This window comes from Xyrauchen texanus, chromosome 29 (assembly GCF_025860055.1).
Source record: "Xyrauchen texanus isolate HMW12.3.18 chromosome 29, RBS_HiC_50CHRs, whole genome shotgun sequence".
NCBI lineage: Eukaryota > Metazoa > Chordata > Actinopteri > Cypriniformes > Catostomidae > Xyrauchen > Xyrauchen texanus.
The window spans coordinates 11,519,119-11,538,877 of NC_068304.1; the positions used below are offsets into that span (position 1 = coordinate 11,519,119).

The 19,759-nt window shown below is 38.4% G+C and overlaps 1 protein-coding gene across 2 annotated transcripts in view; it reads right to left on the reverse strand.

The window, feature by feature from the left end:
• LOC127622892 (amyloid beta precursor like protein 2-like) overlaps positions 1-19,759 on the reverse strand; it is an 86,459-nt gene that overhangs the window by 34,311 nt on the left and 32,389 nt on the right. For both annotated transcript variants that reach the window (XM_052097027.1, XM_052097028.1), the window contains exons 2-3: positions 10,861-11,034; positions 7,710-7,839 (exon numbers count right to left, since the gene is read on the reverse strand). In XM_052097027.1, coding sequence (XP_051952987.1) covers positions 7,710-7,839; positions 10,861-11,034 — 304 coding nt within the window. The remainder of the gene's footprint in view (positions 1-7,709; positions 7,840-10,860; positions 11,035-19,759) is intronic.

Consider the following 19,759-nt stretch of genomic DNA (forward strand, 5'->3'; position numbering starts at 1 on the left):
GAAGTTGACTTCAAGTGTGTAAAAAACTGCTCAGCTTGTTTGAATGGTCTGACATGTCAATTATAGACTCAACCAATGGCGTTAGTTTGGCACAAGACTTCCTGTTTCTCTGAATAATAGAAGGGGTAAGGATGTGATGCAACACTTTTATACATATGAACATAAATCAGAATTATAAATAAGGCACCTGCAGTCCTTTGTTAGTTTAAAGATCCAATCGTCTGCTTGCATTTTTTTCTTTTCATATAGAAACGTACAGTATGTCATCCTTGCATGTCAAATACTATTAAGAAATTCTTAATCGGAATAATTAGATATCATTTTATGCAATCAAATATGTATAACTAGGCCTACAATAGAATATTAAACGCATCAAGTAACAAATAAAACAAATGACCAGCTCCCACATTTTAATTTCAGGGGACATCCTACTACTCCTTTACAAATGCTCAGCATTATCAATTGTTTAATTACATTAATTTGAATTATGCACCTAGCGAACAGATACATTGAGGACATCCATTTTGACAGTAAGTGACAGTTGGAGAGTTCAGATACCAACAGATTGGACAGGCCGGTCTGGGTCTGTGTGCCCAATGCAGGAGAGTTATTAGAGTTCTGATTTCAGGACAGCTGGGAGGCCAATTTTACCTTTGAGTCTGAACAAGAGGGAAAGAGAGACATCGAAGGATGGAGAGACTGAATCGTTAATGACCAGAAGACAAAAGGAGAGTTTTGTTACCGTGCACAAACTGCTCATTTAGTCTTGACCACAGAAGATGCCTGGGGCCAAACCAACCTGAATCCAGAGAGCATGAAAAATGAGGATACAGGAAAGGGGCAAGAGAGAAAGAAAAAGGCAGTGTTTTGAAAAATTAGGGGGTTTGGAGGAAAGAACTGAAAATAGCGGAGAGCACAGCTGTAAACACAAAGTCTTCCAAATACATCAATCAGCCCTCAGGGGCCAAATCTGCTAAATCTTTTGCATAATTTAGAGAGTAGTTGAGAGCTCGTAAACCAAACAAGTCTGTTTTCATGGAAGCACCAGTCACTCAAAAAATACTGTACAGTCCTCAGGTCCGAGGTATCAAGGTATTCTGGTCCCCCTGACTGTTAATAAATACGTATTAGAATATGTTTTGGGGACGCCCTGGACCTGTGGACTCCTAGAATCGTTACCAGCTTTCACCCCACTAGCTACGGCCCTGACAGTCCTAGACAAACAACACAGTGTTACCAGTGTAGCCTGATTACCGAACGAATTATTCTTATGAGCCGGTTCATTTGAATCAACAGCGCAACCAGTGAAGTCAATTCTTTGTTCCTCAAAAGCACTAAAAGAATCATTAATGAAACCGTAAAAGGAACCAGAATAGTTTGAATTATTAAATTCCCAACGATTCCCATTCATACTTTGAAATTCCTCCTTGTGTATGTGTTACTTAAGCCGTAAAATTGTCTACATTATTGTTTTAGTGGTAGGACTACTGTTCTAGGTGGATGAACTGCTGGTTATACTACCAACGCAATTCCTCTTTTCAATACCCTTGCTCATATCATTCAAAAGTTAGAAGGTTTATGGATGAAAAGAAGATTATAAAAGCACTTTCGAAAGCAAAAACCAGTACGAAATGTGGAACGGCTCATTTGTGCATTTGTGTAATCCCTGACTTTCCATTTTTTATTTAATTAACCGTTTTTGAATTTGCCAGACTCTTAAGCGCTTGACTTGCGATTGAAAACCGCAGGCTCATGACATGATCAAAAGTCTCTAATGATCTAAAATGGCTGAAAAAAGTAAGGAGAACAAAAATGGAATAAAGAGGAAAGACGCAAAGGGATTGAGGCCGGCTTCACTGAACTTCATAGTTTATAGCCCAGTTCTTCTGCTCTGTCCCAGTCCTGCATCAAAGATTTATAGCTATTACACACAAAATGCAGTAAAATTGCTCACTAAAAATAAAAAGATTTCCCTCTCTTCTCTCTGATTCTATCTCCGATTGTATCTACTAGACGCTTTAGCCATGATGGAATCTGCCTACAATGTGTATTTTCCGAAGAGAAACACTACTAATGAACGAGCGTAACCTTCAGAGAGCTGAACACTGCTGATGTTTTAGTAGAGCAGAACTGCTGTTGATGTAGCACAATCCTGGCTGCTAAAGAGCTGTTTATCTCAGCACTACACTGTGTTTGTATCATTCAGGACTATTAAGGACTAAAGAGTGAAAGGGTCAGCACTAAACAAACCCAAACAAAATACTAGCAAATGTCTGCTGACTGCCTATTAGGAATTAATCTCAATGTAAAAAAAATAAATAAAAACATTTTTTTTAAAAAGACCCAGTGCTTGAAAGTTGAGAGCTATTGTCAAATATGAGCTCTGCTCTCATTTGACCAGTACAGCTCTTAAAACACTTAACGTTCATTTTTAGATGTAATTACTGTGGCCATATTAACCTCCTTATCTCTGGATTTTTCTTTTTTGTTCATATGAGAAAACATGGTTAAAAAGAGCGAAAAGGAGCTGTCCACCTCAATGCATTACACCACCACAACAAATCACTCTCCTTAATTAAAGTCCAGAGGGCGTAATGTTGCTATATCACAATGAAACCTCCTCATTAATAACACTGCTAAACCCTAAAGGCAACAGAGAGGTGAGATCACAAGGTGAGACAGGAACAAGTCTCTCTAATGTACCGACATCAATTCAAGATTAAAAGTGTGCAGAAAAGAGGGAATTTCACCAAGGACTGCTTTTACATAACTGCAAATCACCATCAACTGTAGTCAGCTCCCACATTTAGATTTTAGTGGAGGTGTAGACAATATACAAATACTTTATTACTGTACATAAGAACAGTTTTTGAATATTTCAACTTTCCTGAAGTAGTATGACTGACTGTTCGTGTGCTTTGTAAAATATTCAAGTTTACTGTATTGCTAACATTTGGGATTAATTCCCTTTTTTTAGACACTGTGTCAAGTTAAAAAGAACTGAGGAAAAAGAACCTGCATTCTGTTTTATACGTTGTGCTGCGTCTAGCTTTTCTTAGTGCAGGTACTTTTGTTTGACTTTGATGCGAGTGATTTTATAATTTGAATATCTACGTATTGTGCTATTTAGGCTCATAACTCCTAGCTTTATTCCCTGTTATTTTGAGCAGTGTTTGAAGCATATATATTGGAATAAACACTCTTTATTCCCCAGTCCCAATGAATAACTGTTCATGATCCTTTGTGGTTATCTGAATATTACAAATGGTTACAATGCACATTTATACTAGCATCCACCCAGACACCCTTGCAATCACATAAGAACACACAGAAGATCAGACCACCTTAGCAACCCCAGAGCAATGCCCTGGCAACCACCCATATCACCCTAAAATTATGGCCATGAGTTGTGCCAAAGTCCAGTCCACTGTCGGCCATCTTTGAAACTCTCAGGATGCCATTTCCAGTCATGACAGTGCAGCTCGTATTTACTTGAATGGTGAAAGACCTTGAAAGGTTGTTCAAGATTACGTTCAAAGAACATCTTTCAAATCAGCAGTAAAATCTGACAACAACAGTATCATAAAATGTGATTCTTTAGCTCATATCATGCTGAAAAAATTATTTTCCCGGCTTGTTTTTCTAATGCGCATACGCGTTCTCAATTTGATTGACAGGTGATTTCTGTATCTAAATGGTGATTGGCTCTTTTACCTGTAAGACAGGAATTCCTTTCCACATTCGTTGACCATTGAGCATTACAATTTTTCCCATTCATTTTAAAAGTAGTGACCTGTCTCTTCTAAACAGTCTCTGGTATGTAGCTAAAAATTTAGCCAAATTATTTCCTGGGCTTTTTGGCTTTAATTAGATCTGTCTGTAAATTTGACAAGCTTCCACATTATACATAATAAACAAACACATTATGTTCAAAATAGCTGCCTTTGTTAAGGCTTCTGCTGCGGTTTCATTTTTATTTTTTTAATCTTCATCCACTTTGTAGCACTCCACTTCAGATCATTAAAAACGTTTCCATGGCAACTCAAAAGAAGAGAAAAGGGTGAGGATAAACACAGCCCGGTATTGCTGTGGGCAGATTAAAACGTTATAAGATTACACGCCAAACCCAGCTATTCTACTGGCTTGCTGTCATTCAGAGAGACCTAAGAAGCACTGGACTGAAAGTGTATTGTCCGCCCGACCCTGTCAATCAAACGCCAGCTGACATCAGGTGATGTCCGGCAACAGCTGCCAAGTCAGATCAGACACGAACACACACACAACAAAAATCAGCCATGTTGGGAAGCCTCTGACAGTAGGCCCATTTCACAGTCGGCTGGCAGCGCTAATGGCTTTTTTCAGCCCGCAAAGAAATAGGCCTACAACTCAATCAGTTCCAACAAACAGAGCAGGAGAGACGAGGAGAAGACAGCGATAACAGCTTGGCAGCTTTTCCTCAGAGGCAATGAGAGGAATGTGTTTTTCTTACAAGGATCAGTATAATTGGAAATGCAGACTGAAATGTAATATTTGAGCAAAGACAACACAATAGAAATCGGTGTTGTCTATTATTTACAAGCTTTATTCAGACTGCAAACTCACAACTCTTTTGATGTGGCATAGTAGATTCATCAGTGATGCAGCGTTGCCGCTGAATAGCAGTGCAGGAAACACTGGTGTAAAAAGCTTGTCAGACAGAGAGACTTTGCAAGCAAGGTAGGATAGATAAAACATAAGTAAACAGACAGCAAATGAGAGTTTATTTATTGTTGGAAAGGCAGATTCATTTAAGTGGATTGATTTGTTTGGACAGTTCATGTGAACAAACCGGTTCATTCATTTCATTAACTGCACAGATGTCCATGTCGTTTAGGTCTGCTTTTGGGTTAAAAAATATTTACAATTGTATTTATGATATCATTTATATATAAGGCTTCAGGTACTTTTATATATAAGGCAACAGGTACTTCTCCACCTGTTGTCGCAGAGTGATTTTGAAGTCATTGCAAAAGGGGCTGGTGGAAGTTGGAGAGGGTAAAATGTCTGGATATGGTCTGCTTGTTTTTGACCATTTAATTAATTTGTTATATTTTTGTTTCGATTGAAGTGTAATTCGAATTTTGGAATATGTTTGGTGTTTCAATAAATGAATTAAATGTATTTAATTTTTATCAATTAAATTATTTATTTTATCAATTAAAATTGACCGTAAGAAGTCATGTGCAGATACAATCACTGTTAATACTAGCCATGATTTGTGAGTCAGTAGATGAAAATGTTTAATAATACTTACATTATCTATAACTTATCAGAGCCTACATCCAAATCCTGATGAGAATAACTTTTTCCATGCCCAAAGGAGTGTCACTGTTATAGACATATGCCTGACATTCAACATGGATGCAGTTAATGCACTAAAGTAGTCCATATTTCAATTCCAAAAATGAAAATTCTCTCATCATTTACTCACTATCATACCACCACAGATGTTTATGTCTTACTTTCTTCTGCAGAACACAAATTAAGATTTTAAGAAAAATATTGTAGCTTTGTTGGTGACCAGAACTCAGTCCAAAAAGGACATAATGGCACCATAAAAGTAATCCATATGACTCAAGTAGTTAAATCCATGTATTCTGAAGCTATATGATAGGTTGTGGGTGAGAAACAGATCAATATTTAAGTCCTTTTTTCCCTGTAAAAATCCACCTTTGACCAGCCCCAACCAGTAGGTGTATGAATGTGAAAGTCACTTCCACACCAGAATGTGGAAGTGAAAGTGTAGATTTACTATAAAAAAGTTCAACATTGATCTGTTTCTCACCCACACACATAACCACTCATATCACTTCTGAAGATATTGATTTAAACACTGGAGTTTTATGGATTACCTTTATGCTGTCTTTATGTCCTTTTTGGACCTCCCGAGTTCTGGCCACCATTCACTTGCAGTGTATGGACCTACAGAAATGAGATATTCTTCTAAATATTTTTGTTTGTGTTCTGCAGAAGAAAGAAAGTCATACACATCTGGGATGACATGAAGGTGAGTAAATGATGAGGCATTTTTCATTTCTGGGTGAACTTTTCCTTTAAAAAATATTTTTATAATCAGTGTCTTAAAAATGCTTTCAAAAAGGAAAAAGAAAATACATTATGTCAATGCTAAAATAATCATCATGTGATAATACAATTTAGATATTGCTCTCTTAAATATCTTCAGTGTAAATACCTACTTTTGTTATTAGATTTTAGTGTTGTTTACTGCTGTAATACTTTAAAATAAGAATATCTTTGTTTAGGAAGCTTCATTTCAAAGTAGCTTCTTCATCACTCCAGCAAATACACAATACATTTCCCTAAAAACTTAATTTGCAGCAACACTTTCAGTTAATTGTTATCAAATTTGCTGCGATGTTCATCAATTTAATTATTATTCCTGCACATTGGTTAAAATTTACCCAAGAAAATAACATCTTCAGTTTTCAGTTGGAATTAAAATTAGCGAGGCCAGAAATATTGACAGACAGGATGCTTTTGTGTAGCGGTTAAGTAGAAAAGGACATTTCTGTGCAGATGACATGACTAGTTTAATGCATGTTTAATGTATTATGGAATTCTGAATCTGAAAATATACATTATTTGAATGCTTTCTACTCATGTTCGTCCTGCTGTTATAAAATCACAGAAAGTTGCCAGCACTCTCACTGAGGCTCACGTATGCGTTTTATATCAACAATGAAGGAATCAATGTTCTGCCACTGTTGGACTGGGATACAAGTATGGACTAGCCATGGGGATAAACCTGTGCAGTGCATCCACTGGCAGCAGCATGAGAACAGAAATGGAAAACCACCAGACTCTCGAGCAGCACAGCCTGCATTGCGCTCGCGCTTTCATGTGATGTAATCACAGCGCGAGTTGCGCAGTCCATTTTGAATTCAACAGAATAAGCTGTTATACACCCGTGTGATATGGAAATCTTTCGGTCTTTCTTTTGCCATCATTTTGAGGACGATGAAGTACTGACTAATTACAGCAACAAGGCTTGTGCACTGTTAATATACAGGACATTTTCTAAAGAACTGGATGCCAGGTCAGATGTGATTTTTCAGTATTAAATTTTACTCTATTGTGTATTTAAACATTCAAAGTCGATTCTCTGTGAAAGATTTCAATGACTTTGCTCTTTCTTGTGAGGAACTAAAATAGATTTAGTTATGAATAGTCTAAACATTTTCAATAATTATAAAGGAAAAAATAGGAATAGAAAAAAACGTATTTTATTCTGGTTAATTATACCCAATATTTAAAAAGTGAATTTTGCCTGTTTTATCAAGTTAAATTGCTCTAACTATCTACGTTATATTAGCTACACTTTACCTGATATTTTAACCTATATACTGTATGCGAAAATTGAGAAAATGTTTGGGGTGTTTTTTTTTTCAGTGTTTATTTGAGTACAGCTGCCTATACAGAGCCTCCAGCTATCACATAAGGGCAATCTGAGCTCCAGTTCAGGCATTGAAGTTTGAGAGTTAATGTAAACTTTGAAAATGATATTTAGCAGCTTGTTCAAACTTCAACTTGTCACTTTGAACTGCTCTTCTCAGATGTCTCACCTCCTCAATGATGTCTTTAACCCCATGGGACTTTCTGGATATTTGCCCATTTATACAGACTGCAGGCCTGTCAATCAAATCACTCACCCAAGCACTTGTAGGGGACCACAATGTGGGCGTGTCCCTTGCAATGTTTCTTGTCTGTCTTGCACCAGTTCTCGATCTTGACCGGCTGGTTGGCTTCCACCACATTTGTAATTTGCAGCTCAGGATACATCTAAAAGAAAGAGACCAGAGACACAGGCTTCAGTGTGAACAGAACGCAGTGATCCATACTTCAATCTCCAGATGCCATCTGCTCAAGTATTAGAACACTTGATTTACTATCCCCTGAAAAGTCATTAAAAGGACATTGATGAAAAGCAATCTCAAAATTGCAGTTTTTTGTGACAATGGATGATGGATGATAGCAATTTTTGACATTTTTACCAAATCGTTTTTTTAATACAGTAAGGGGAAGGAATCCGTTAGCGTAGAGGGTGTTTAGAGGTACAAAAAAACTAAAGATCTATGAAACAATCTATGAACAATCACTATTGTGCCTTTGGGCATGACACTTAAACCCAAAAGTGTACTGTAATAAATATAGAATCAATACTATTGTACTGCCACACAACTAGGCTAGGTGGAATGTGTTTGTGACTTTTATGCAATATATCCATTTAGGGATGGTATGAACATATTAAAAAGGCATTGTACCCCAAGCAAACATGAGGTTAAAGAATAAGTGTCCAGAATTGTGATCTAGGCAATGGATGGTTAAATTAGAAGAAACTAAAACATAAGGTGTTTATTTATTTATTTATTTATTTATTTTCTTCCTTTTTTGGTCATTACATAATTGCCATATTGGTGCTCTTTCATAGATTTGATTACTTAGCTAATATTCTAAAATAAGGCAAAGAGTCATTATAAAGAAAGAGTTGCATTTCCTTTTAAAACAGGAAGATGGGCTGGGACATCAGAGGCTTTTTCAAAGAAAAAAAAAAAAAACATGATTTGCTACTTACTATTTCTATTATGAAAACAATGGCATTTTGAATTTAATGGGGAAGAGACATTTTATTGCAAACCAATTTGTATGCATCTGCAGACATGAGTTGTCGTCATCAATATTTTATGGTCTATTATACCAGATGAGAAAGACTGTACATTTTAAATATGTATATCTGCTAAAAGTTTGTAAACTTTTAGGAGTGCATTAGCATATAGCTAGCCTCAAAACTAAAAGACATTGACTAACAGTCACAAAACTCTAATTCTGGGGCCCTGGGTAGCTCAGCGAGTAAAGACGCTGACCACCACCCCTGGAGTCACAAGTTCGAATCCCAGGGTGTGCTGAGTGACTCCAGCCAGTTCTCCTAAGCAACCAAATTGGCCCGGTTGCTAGTGAGGTAGAGTTACATGGGGTAACCTCCTCATGATCGCTATAATGTAGTTCACTCTCGGTGGGTCGTGGGGCAAGTTGTGCGTGGATGCCTGATGGCGGTGGATGGGGTGAAGCCTCCACACGTGCTATGTCTCCACGGTAATGCGCTCAACTAGCCACGTGATAAGATGCGTGGGTTGACGTCTCAGACGCGGAGGCAACTGAGATTCGTCCTCCGCCACCCGGATTGAGGCGAGTCACAACACCACCATGAGGACTTAAAGAGTGCATTGGGGATTGGGTACCATGGTGTAACATCTCTTCTTTTCAAAACAGTTTGAAGACGTCTGGGCATCGAGGTTATGAGTGTCTGGAGTTTTGGTGTTGGAATTTGGTCCCATTCTTGCCTCGTACAGGTTTCCAGCTGCTGAAGAGTTCGTGGTCGTCTTTGACGTATTTTTCATTTAATGATGCGCCAAATGTTCCCAGAAAGATCTGGCTGCAGGCAGGCCAATTCAGCACCCGGACTCTTCTACGATGAAGCCATGCTGTTGTAATAGCTGCAGTATGTGGTTTTGCATTGTCCAGCTGACCATACCGTATGCACTTATGCACCCCCATACCATCAGAGATGCTGGCTTTTGAACTGAACGCTGATAACATGATGGAAGGTCTCCCTCCTCTTTTGTCCAGAGGACACGGCATCCTTGATTTCCAACAAGAATGTCAAATTTGGACTCGTCGAACCATAGAACACTTTTCCATTTTAAATGAGCCTTGGCCCACAGGATATGATGGCGCTTCTGGACCATGTTCACATATGGCTTACTTTTTGCATGATAGAGCTTTAGTTGGCATCTACAGATGGCACGGCGGATTGTGTTTATCGACAGTTGTTTCTGGAAGTATTCCTGGGCCCATTTAGTAATGTCATTGACACAATCATGCCGATGAGTGATGCAGTATCATCTGAGGGCCCGAAGACCACGGGCATCCAATAAAGGTCTTCAGCCTTGTCCCTTACGCACTGTGATTTCTCCAGTTTCTCTGAATCTTTTGATGATGTTATGCACTGTAGATGATGAGATTTGCAAAGCCTTTGCAATTTAAAAACAATGTTCCTCAATGTCAAAGTATTCCACAATCTTTTTAAGCACACTTTCACAGATTGGAGAGCCTCTGCCCATCTTTACTTCTGAGAGACTCTAAGACATCCCTTTTATAGCTAATCATGTTACAGACCTGATTTTAATTAACTTAGTTGCTAGATGTTCTCCCAGCTGAATCTTTTCCTAATTTTCAGCCATTATCAACATATAAGTTGTTATGGATCTTAACCCCATTGAGATTTTGTGGGATCAGCTAGACTCTAAGGTGCATGAGACGTGCCCGACAAGACTATGGCAAGTACAACAGGAAGCGTGGGGTGAAATGTCACAGGAGTATCTGGACAAACTGACAGCTAGAATGCCAAAGATCAGCAAAGATGCACATTGAGGATTTTTTGATGAGAACACTTTGAAGTAGTTGAAAAGAAATATCTAATTGGAATAGTCATTTTTCACGTGATCAGTTGAATGCAACTTTGGTAAATAAAAGTACCAATTTCTTTCCATTAGAGCAAAATCTGTACATTATTCCAAACTTTTGGCTGCCAGTGTGTGTGTGTGTGTATGTATGTATACATATAACTATACTTTTATGTGTGCAAATAAATCTTTTGTTCTATTAGCATCGGTGCTAAAACCTAAAATGCGTACAACCCTATTTAAAAAGCAAACTTCTTGCTTCCATTCTTAAGCCTTAACCACTACTTACCCTTAAATCTACTTTCTTAATGGATATTTGAATTGTGCAACATAACTTTACCTCCTGACAGTACTGCAGCACTCCCTCTTTAGTTCCAACACAGGTCTTTAATCCGGAAGGGTCCGGCTCCCATCGGCCAGTCTGGATGTTGATGTGCATATTAAGTTTACCGCAGAACATGGCTACCTGAGGCTCTGCGACGGCAAATCCGGTACCTGCATTGGCTGCCAGTGCCTGTGGACCAGACAACAAGCAACAAATAGAAAGGAAGTTAATAGATATTCTCATCATAGACCAATAAAAGTCAAACAGGTGAGGCCTGCCACAAATCAGTCAAGGGGATATGGACGTTCTGCTTGAGTTCCTGTATAATGACTGAATAATGACAAAATAACTCTCAATATAAAAGTTTCACATTCCTGACCTGAGGCCCGTCAAATGACTAATCCATAAAAACAAACCCAGTTACTAGACAGGCTTTAAAGACCCCATGGTTTGACAGCAATATTTTTCCTGTATGGACATATGTCCTATTGATACAGGAAGTTGCTTGTCTTTTCTTTGTTAAGCCAATAGCATTCAGTTAACATCAGTCATAAACCAGCAATATTTTTCCTGTATGGACATATGTCCTATTGATACAGGAAGTTGCTTGTCTTTTCTTTGTTAAGCCAATAGCGTTCAGTTAACATCAGTCATAAACCATAATTTGCTTCTTACCATTTCAATAGTAGGGACATTCTTTTATTGGACACTTTCACCAATATTTTTGGACAGAAGAGAAAGACTGTAAATTTTAAATGCATATATTTACAAGTATGTCAACTTTTAAGAGTACACTAGGTGACCTCAAAGCTAACAGATATGGACTAAAAGCCAAAACTCCAATTATGATTTTATAGGAACTTTGAAAACAACATCTTAGAATCTCTATTCTTATAAAGTAAGATGTTTTCAATAAAAAGGCTTAACAACCATAATGGGATGGTGTAAAGGGATATATTATCTCTAAAAGAATTTCATGTAGTGCTAGAGTTTGTCCCATCAAAAGGATTTTAATTTGATTTGGTTTGTTTTCTTATACATGCTTCATTACACAGAGAGTCATTTTATCCTGTATGTGTGTGTTCGTAGCACATGGTCATGCCTCAGAATTCACATTGACCTTCCTGGAGAACTCTTTGAATCATCTAAAACACTCCGGGGACCAAACCAAAATGTCCGACAACCCCTGAACACAATTTCATGCTGATGGCTGAAGCTGATGATATCTGCTTCACTGCACAACTCATACCAGTGGGACTTAAGAGCAGCACTACTGCTAAACATTTACTGGTAAGCTCAGTTAAGTAAAGAGGTTTCTTTATATGGCAGAGATGCGGGACACCACTGCTGAGATTTTTACTTGGTATACTTCGAGGTCTCAAAATGATGTTTGACATTCAGGTCACACAAGTTCACAGAGTAAGAAAATACAACATGATGTCTCATTCAGTGATAAGTTGATATATCAGCCAGGGCTGTTTAACATAAGTCGTTTCACCTAATTTCAGTTAAAAAATTTACCAACAGCCTTGTCCAAGGATAATGCACATTTTCTATTTTTTTTTTTTTTTTCAATGATTGAGGAAAAATTACAATACCTATATATAAATGTTTATTTTAATTTAAAATGCACAACTGTGTGTACATATTATTTGATTTTATTAAATTGACTATCCAACCCATCCATCAATCTATTCATCCATATGTCTATAATCATTCGATCTACTGTCTCTACAGTGCATCCGGAAAATATTCACAGCGCTTCACTTAATCCGCATTTTGTTATGTTACAGCCATATTCCAAAATTGATTAAATTCATTATTTTCCTCAAAATTCTACAAACGAAGTTTGTTTGAAATCTTTGCAAATTTATACAAAATATTATAAAAAATAAATAAATAAATAAAAAAAAGTACATAAGTATTCACAGCCTTTTCTCAATTCTTTGTTGAAGCACCTTTGGCACCAATTACAGCCTCAAGTCTTTTTGTGTATGATGCTATATGCTTGGCACACTTGTTTTTTTTCCCCAGTTCCCCATTTCTCCCATTCTTCTTTGCAGGACCTCTCAAGCTCCATCAGGTTGGATGGGGAACATCGGTGCACAGCCATTTTCAGATCTCTCCATAGATGTTCAATCGGGTTCAAGTCTGGGCTCTGGCTGGGCCACTCAAGCACATTCACAGAGTTGTCCCATAGCCACTCCTTTGTTATCTTGGCTGTGTGCTTAGGGTCGTTGTCCTGTTGGAAGATGAACCTTCACCCCAGTCTGAGGTCCAGAGCGCTCTGGAGCCAGTTTTCATCAAGGATGTCTCTTTACATTGCTGCATTCATCTTTCCCTCGATCCTGACAAGTCTCCCAGTTCCTGCCACTGAAAAACATCTCCACAGCATGATGCTGCCACCACCATGCTTCACTGTAGGGATGGTATTGACCACGTGATGAGCAGTGCCTGGTTTCCTCCAGACATGACGCTTGCCATTCAGGCCAAGAAGTTCAATCTTTGTTTCATCAGACCAGAGAATTTTGTTTCTCATGGTCATAGAGTCCTTCAGGTGCCTTTTGGCAAACTCCAGGCAGACTGTCATGTGCCTTTTACTGAGGAGTGGCTTCTGTCTGGCCACTCTACCATACATGCCTGATTGGTGAAGTGCTGCATAGATGGTTGTTCTTCTGGAAGCTTCTCCTCTCTCCACAGAGAAATGCTGGAGTGACTTTCGGGATATTGGTCACCTCCCTGACTAAGGCCCTTCTCCCCCGATCGCTCAGTTTGGCCGGGTGGTTCCAAACTTCTTCCATTTACAGATGATGGAGGCCACTGTGCTCATTGGGACCTTCAATGCTGCAGATTTTTTTCTGTACCCTTCCCCAGATCTGTGCCTAGATACAATCCTGTCTCGGAAGTCTACAGACAATTCCTTTGACTTCATGGCTTGGTTTGTGCTCTGACATGCACTGTTATCTGTGGGACCTTATATAGACAGGTGTGTGCTTTTCCAAATCGTGTCCAATCAACTGTATTTACCACAGGTGGACTCCAATCAAGTTGTAGAAACATCAAGGATGATCAGTGGAAATAGGATGCACCTGAGCTCAATTTTGAGTGTCATGGCAAAGGCTGCGAATACTTATGTACATGAAAATAATGAATTTAATCCATTTTGGAATAAGGCTGCAACAACAAAATGTGGAAAAAGTGAAGCACTGTGAATACTTTCCGGATGCACTGTATCTGTCTATCCATCCATTTATCCATCTTTCCATCTAACCATCCTTCCATCAATCCACCTATCCATTCATCTAACATCCATCCATTCATTCATCTAACAATCTATCCATTCATCCAACAGTCCGTCCGTCCATCCATCTACCTAAACCATACATCCATCCATACCATACATCCATATATCTAACCGTCTGCACATCCATTGACCCATTTATCCATCCACACATCTATTCATACAGTACTGTGCAAAGGTTTTAGGCACTTGTGAAAAATGTTGCATAGTGAGGATGTCTTCAAAAATAATGCCATAAATAGTTTTCATTAATCAATTAACATCATACAAAGTCCAGTAAACTTAAAAAAGCCAAAATCAATATTTGGTGTGGTCAACTTTGCCTTTAAAACAGCCCCAATTCTCCTAGGACGCTATTTTCTTGGTTGTTGGCAGATAGGATGTACAAAGCTTCTTGGAGAATTCACCACAGTTCTTCAATCTATTTAGGCTGTCTCAATTGCTTCTGCCTCTTCATGTAATTCCAGACTGACTCAAATGTTCAGTGGGGGGGCTCTGTGGGGGCAATGTCATCTCTTGCAGAGCACCCTGTTCTGATCTTTTGTATTTGCAAAAGTAGTGTTTGGGAGTCTAAAATGTATTTTTACTATTGACACACTAAAGCTGAATATAAATAACCATCTTAAGACTAATGTTTTTGTGAAGCATCATAAGTGCCTAAAACTTTTCCACAGTACTGTATATCCAACTTTCCATCCATCCATCCACACATATATCCATCAAACCATCCATCCATCCACCCATCAATCCATATATCCATCTGTCCATCCATTCACCCAATTATACATCAAATCATCCATCCATCCACCCATCTATCCATATATCCAACTGTCCATCCATTCACCCATCTATCCGTCCATCCTTTCACCCATTTATCCATCAAACCATCAATCATTCCACCCATTTATCCATCAAATCATCCATTCTCCATCCATCCACCTATTTATACGTCAAACAGCCATACATCCATAAAAGTAGCTCCTAAACCAACGACAGGTTAGAGGTCCCCCTGAGGACTTCTAAGTCCATAAGAGTGACTCACAAATGAGCCAAAGAATGCGTTCTGTCCTCAATCCATTTCTTATTTTAGATAAATATTTTCCTCTATCTGTCTATCTTATATTATAATTTGATATATCTATTCTGCTATCGGTCTATGCAGAATTTTCTGAGAAATAGCTCTTCCCTGTCTACCAATCACTTTGGGGGCTTTAAGAGCTCGCGCATAAAATGTGACGTTATCCATAGCAACGAGGTCAACTCCGCCTTACTTATATATTAAGATTTCCTTAGTAAAACTTGCTCTAAGCAGTTTTGTGAATAGCTTTTAAGCAAAAACTCTTAGCTAGGAACTCCTTGTAGAACTCCTAGTGGTAAGATTAAAATCTTTGTGAATACTTCCTGGTTGTCAAACATACAGTAAGTGAAACATGTATATAGCTAATGTGATTAACTACACCTATAGTTTAATTTGAGGGATACAGACTTCCTCGGCCAACAGTAACCTGCTTTCCAAATAGAAGTATCAGTCATTAAAAAAACTACATCAGTCAACCATTCATTTAAATCACAGAAAAAATCCCACAACCTGGCTTTACGATCTCAAACAAAATCCCCCACATCTATGAAACCAGTGAAGTTTTCCTCCCCTTGTCCCTCGCTGTCCTTCCGGTAGTGCAGACACTCTCTCGTTTACATTACCAAGTTCTTCCTCTTTTCCTGAAACAGGAAGCAGCTACGCCCGGTTTGTCATTAAAGGTCTACACAAACAAGTTTCGATTGTCATGATGGTTAAAAGAAAATCCCTCTGACTTACAGCAACATTATGCTTTTAAAATGGGAATAAACTAACATCAGTGAAATCACAGGGCAATCAAAGGGGCATGTAATATAGCCAAACATCATGTTTTCTGAAGGCAGATTAAGCCTGCAGTGGTGCTGGAGTTCGGGTCATGGCCCAGACATGTTGAACTGTTAGTGCTGTTTAACATACATCAACGCACCAATCAGTTTGTTTTGTTTGACATCTTCACACAAACATACTTACAGGACAGAGAGCACTAGAGGACCAGTCCTTGAGATGAAATGCTAACTAAGTCTCATGTGCACCCACACATACACAGTGCTGAAAAGTGTTCTCATTAATAAAACTTTCATTTCATAAACATCTACATAAACTGAAATTAATGCAAAGTAAATGGAAAATTTTAAACAATAGAGCCACAGTGTTACACTTTTAGGTGGAATCAACCAACAAATGGCTTACTTATATTCGACTGGGATACTGGAGGGAATTTTTTTACATTTTTTATTATTACACATTAGCTTTAAAACTGACGATATACTAAACTTACATTTAAAGCAAGTGTAGAATGACTTAAAAATTACTTGAAAAATAATAATCTATATTAACCTTGCTGACAACATGCATACACTCTTCAGAAACTAGTTTGTAAATCATTCAGTTCAACATCACAGGCCTAGTGGGAGACATTACATCTGCAATGTAATCTGCACAACTGTCACAAACTATAAACCCAGAGGACCTGTTTCCCATGGCAACAGAATAGGGCGGATATGGTGGATGTTGGGACATGGCCGAGTGCTAGCACCCTCACCAAAACACACAATCTCCTGCCTTTAAAATGACAGAATAATTGAGAAAAAGGGAAAAGAAAAGCAGAGAAATAAAATAGATTGTAAAATGGAAGCAGTCCAAAGGAGGGCATGAAGACGCCTAAACAAACCACACAGATGGCTTCATCTTTTCACAACACCTTCCTGCCTCCTTCCTTCCAATCGATTAATGTCTGGTGTACTCCTTTCCATCTTTCTCAGAATTTACCAGCTGTATATTTTCAATGACTTGGAAGTTGAGATACAAAAAAAAGATGTAACAGACAGCATCTGTAAGCTAACAGACATGGACCCCAAAAACTGTTGATTTCATACAGTCTTTAAGGGGCCGGAACCGGTTTTTCCAGAACCTTTTTTTTTTTTTTTTTGGAGGAAACAAATGGAACTGGGCCAGATTGGGTACTGGCTCTGGCACAGTGTCAGTGAAAAAGTGTATAATTCCTCAACAGTTTGTTGAATTTTCTTCCACCTGTCTCTACCCTCCACATTTCTTATTTTTGGTCCATAAATATCAATTTTATGTGGTTGCAGAACACAAGGAAGGAACAGGGTGAAAGAGATAAAAAAATAAATAAATGTCAGCGATAGTGAGGGAACAAAATCATCTGGCTGAATGTCTACAGCAGGAGGGAGTGAGACAGGAGAAAAGATTAGAGAGGAAAGACTGAGGTGGAAGACGACAGAAATAGACCTGTAACAATTACTGGCAAAAAACTTTTATTCTTTAAGTGCATGAGCAAAAGTGGAAGGTCCATTTCAACAGCACTTAACACTTACTGTCACACACAAACACACACACTCAAAGAAGAGCACCGGGGGAGAATCAGAATCAGTACGCAAGCAAATGTTCCCAAGAGAAGGTAGACTGCTTTGTGCCCTCTCTTCTCAAATGTGTGCACAAGTCACTTTAAAGACAATACAGAACTTAAAATCTGTTTTTGTTTTTCTGTTGGCCCAGTAGTCTATTTGTACTTGTTTTACTGATATTTTCAATGGTGTCACCCAGGTCAGAAATGAAGGGGGCTCGAGGCAAAAATGCCACTGAAAGAGACAAAAATGTGCACATAATGTTGTGTTGGGTAAAAAAAAAAAAAAGCCATCATAATGAATTTCCCAGCTTTTTATTTGTTACATCTGAAATATTCTATTCTAGGCCTAGATATAAATTTTTCCAATAGTTCATGTTAATGATTCATGAACTATTGAACACAGTAGGCTGTTTTTATTTAGTTAGAAAAAAAAAATTCCCCTAATAAAAAGGTAAAAAAAAAAACCCAGAGAATCAAATCCAAAAGGGCAAATATTGCCCTTTAATGGTAAAGTTAATTTCTGACACTGGCCTCACCAACAAAAAATAAATAAAGGTATGCACAACCAATTAGAGTTGTATAAAATCATGACAATGTGAGATGAAGAGTTCATTCATATCAGTAACCTTACAAAAGCTGGTTTTATTTTACATAGGGCAGGGGCGCCCTCGTGGGGGCTGCCATTTTAGAATCACATGAACCGCTGAACACTGCTCGCTTAAATCTCAGTAACCATCTTATTTTTTGTTGATTTTGTCCCCTTTTCTCCCTAATTTGGAATGCCCAATTCCCAATGCGCTCTAAGTCCTCGTGGTGGCATAGTGACTTGCCTCAATCCGGGTGGCGGAGGATGAATCTCAGTTGCCTGCGCATCGGAGACGACCAATTCGTGCATCTTATCACGTTAACGCGGAAACCTAGCGTGTGTGGATGCTTCACCACGCACCCCACTGAGCGTGAGAACCACATTAAGGTACCACAAGAAGGTTAACACAATGTGACTCTACCCACCCTAGCAACTGGGCCAATTGGTTGCTTAGGAAGCCTAACTGGATTCATCTAGCACACCCTGGATTCGAATTTGCGATTAATTTAATCATGGCTGATTGTGAATAGTGAATTTCTACAATGGCATCAGAAACTGAAAACTATTGATTTAGAATTATGCTGCATCCACACCACTAGGTGTCACTAAGTCCAAGATGACAAGCAAAATGTTACTGAGCGCCCTTTTAACTGATGATTTCAGAACTATCACAAATCATTCTCACAATTTTGACAATTTCCTTACCTTGGTGAAAAGTTTATATCACCAGAATACATGACAATGTTCAATACATCAGTACACCAAACGATTGTATGGCATACAAACACATGTACATGATCAGCGCAAAAATTATGTAGTGACAATGCAGCACTGGCCCAATGGAGAATGTGACAGTTCTGTCAATTGTCTCCAAAATCTGTGCCAGTGCAAATTCTCAAACTGTTCCGTGGATTTCTACTGTAGAAAAGGCAGTTCCAGAGCAAAAAACCTGGTTCTGCAATGGCCCCAAAAGCTTGCTGATCTCTACGCATGAACGATTACCTCAGGGGACGGAGGGTGGGATAATGTTTCATAACCATGGTAAAGTTTTCCCAAACAACAACAGCAGCTACCGTCTGAAGCAAGGAGTACATCTTTGCTCTATTACAACAATTAAAAAAAAAAAAATTCAGACATCAAAAGCGTTCAGGTAACATGACGAAATGAGGGCTCTACTTGCGATACTTATCTGAGATAAACTAGAGAGATCGCAAAAGGAAAAAAAAATACTCTACAAGAATGAAGATACAGCACAAAATGATGCACGCCGCCTTCAAAACAGACAATTGATCAAATCAAACAAATTGATAAACACTTAAGGGAGTACAGGGACCATAAGAAGGACATGAGCAAATGCGATGGTGAATGGATCAATGATGTTTTGGTCTCAGACACCAACTAGACTGATAACTAACCAGGGCATTGAATTCAGCCAGTAACACTCGTGATAAACCGTGAATCGCCGGTGTCCTCTGCAACTTTGTTAGCAACTTTGTTAGCTTTTCTTACACTGTTGTCATCTTATTTTGTGCAATGCTTTGTTCTGTAAGGGGATTTTTGACCAGCTGCTCCCTAAATTCG